This window comes from Herpailurus yagouaroundi, unplaced genomic scaffold, assembly GCF_014898765.1.
Source record: "Herpailurus yagouaroundi ecotype Mexico unplaced genomic scaffold, PumYag 61914, whole genome shotgun sequence".
In the NCBI taxonomy this organism is placed as follows: Eukaryota; Metazoa; Chordata; class Mammalia; order Carnivora; family Felidae; genus Herpailurus; species Herpailurus yagouaroundi.
The window spans coordinates 1-2,045 of NW_024416089.1; the positions used below are offsets into that span (position 1 = coordinate 1).

Genomic DNA, 2,045 nt, shown 5'->3' on the forward strand with positions numbered 1-2,045 from the left:
GAGGAGGCGCCGCCAGCCGGCCGGCCACCGTGCGCCCCGCGCCGCCGGCCTCCCGGACGCGCTCGCGGAAGAGCCCAAAGTTTGCCGCGGCCGGGAGCCGCCGCCCGCCGGGAGCCCGGGGCCCGTCGCGCTTCCCGGTACTGTTGGCCAACTTTGCCCGTCTCTCCCCCCCCCCGCCCCCTCCCCGTCCCCGTCCCCTCCCCACCCCTCCCCTCCCCTCCCTCCGCGGCCCCCCCACCTCGGCCGAGGCCGGGGGCGCGGAGCGCAGCGCTCGGGCCGGCCGAGCGGGCATGGGCGGGGACCCGAGCGGGGACGGGGAGCCGGGGCCCGCGGCCCGAGCCGGGCAGCGGCGGCGCTGAGGGGAGGCGACCTCCCCGCCGGGGCACCTCCGACGCCAGCATGCCGCGGCCGGGCCCCCGCCTGTGGCTGGTCCTGCAGGTGATGGGTTCGTGCGCCGCCATCAGCTCCATGGACACGGAGCGCCCGGGCGACGGCAAGTGCCAGGCCATCGAGATCCCGATGTGCAAGGACATCGGCTACAACATGACCCGCATGCCCAACCTGATGGGCCACGAGAACCAGCGCGAGGCCGCCATCCAGCTGCACGAGTTCGCGCCGCTGGTGGAGTACGGTTGCCACGGCCACCTCCGCTTCTTCCTGTGCTCGCTGTACGCGCCCATGTGCACCGAGCAAGTCTCCACCCCCATCCCCGCCTGCCGGGTCATGTGCGAGCAGGCCCGGCTCAAGTGCTCCCCGATCATGGAGCAGTTCAACTTCAAGTGGCCCGACTCGCTGGACTGCAGCAGGCTCCCCAACAAGAACGACCCCAACTACCTGTGCATGGAGGCGCCCAACAACGGCTCGGACGAGCCCTCCCGGGGCTCCGGCCTGTTCCCGCCGCTCTTCCGGCCGCAGCGGCCGCACGGCGCGCAGGAGCACCCGCTCCGGGACGCGGGCCCGGGGCGCGCCAGCTGTGACAACCCGGGCAAGTTCCACCACGTGGAGAAGAGCGCCGCGTGCGCGCCGCTGTGCGCGCCCGGCGTGGACGTGTACTGGAGCCGCGGCGACAAGCGCTTCGCCGTGGTCTGGCTGGCCGTGTGGGCCGTGCTGTGCTTCTTCTCCAGCGCCTTCACCGTGCTCACCTTCCTCGTCGACCCGGCGCGCTTCCGGTACCCCGAGCGCCCCATCATCTTCCTCTCCATGTGCTACTGCGTCTACTCCGTGGGCTACCTCATCCGCCTCTTTGCCGGCGCCGAGAGCATCGCCTGCGACCGCGACAGCGGACAGCTCTACGTCATCCAGGAGGGGCTGGAGAGCACCGGCTGCACCCTCGTCTTCCTGGTCCTCTACTACTTTGGGATGGCCAGCTCGCTGTGGTGGGTGATTCTCACGCTCACCTGGTTCCTGGCGGCGGGCAAGAAGTGGGGCCACGAGGCCATCGAAGCCAACAGCAGCTACTTCCACCTGGCGGCCTGGGCCATCCCGGCCGTGAAGACCATCCTGATCCTGGTGATGCGCCGGGTGGCGGGGGACGAGCTCACGGGCGTGTGCTACGTGGGCAGCATGGACGTGAACGCCCTCACCGGCTTCGTGCTCATCCCGCTGGCCTGCTACCTCGTGGTGGGCACTTCCTTCATTCTGTCCGGCTTCGTGGCGCTCTTCCACATCAGGAGGGTGATGAAGACCGGCGGGGAGAACACGGACAAACTGGAGAAGCTCATGGTGAGAATCGGGGTCTTCTCAGTGCTCTACACGGTGCCGGCCACCTGTGTGATCGCCTGTTACTTCTACGAGCGCCTCAACATGGAGTACTGGAAGGTCCTGGCCACCCAGCACACGTGCAAAACGAACAACCAGACCAAGAGTCTGGACTGTCTGATGGCCGCCTCCATCCCCGCCGTGGAGATCTTCATGGTGAAGATTTTCATGCTGCTGGTGGTGGGGATCACCAGCGGCATGTGGATCTGGACGTCCAAGACCCTGCAGTCCTGGCAGAACATTTGCAGCCGCAGGTTCAAGACAAAGAGCAGGAGGAAACCGGCCAG

The 2,045-nt window shown here is 68.8% G+C and overlaps 1 protein-coding gene across 1 annotated transcript; it reads left to right on the plus strand.

Annotated features, from left to right (window-relative positions):
• Positions 1-337: 337 nt before the first annotated feature.
• On the plus strand, positions 338-2,040 carry FZD10 (frizzled class receptor 10; the record flags this gene model as incomplete). Its single annotated transcript, XM_040466522.1, has 1 exon — positions 338-2,040. A coding segment is annotated over exon 1 (1,641 nt), but the record flags the coding sequence as incomplete, so codon positions are not given.
• Between the last annotated feature and the right edge of the window lie 5 nt (positions 2,041-2,045).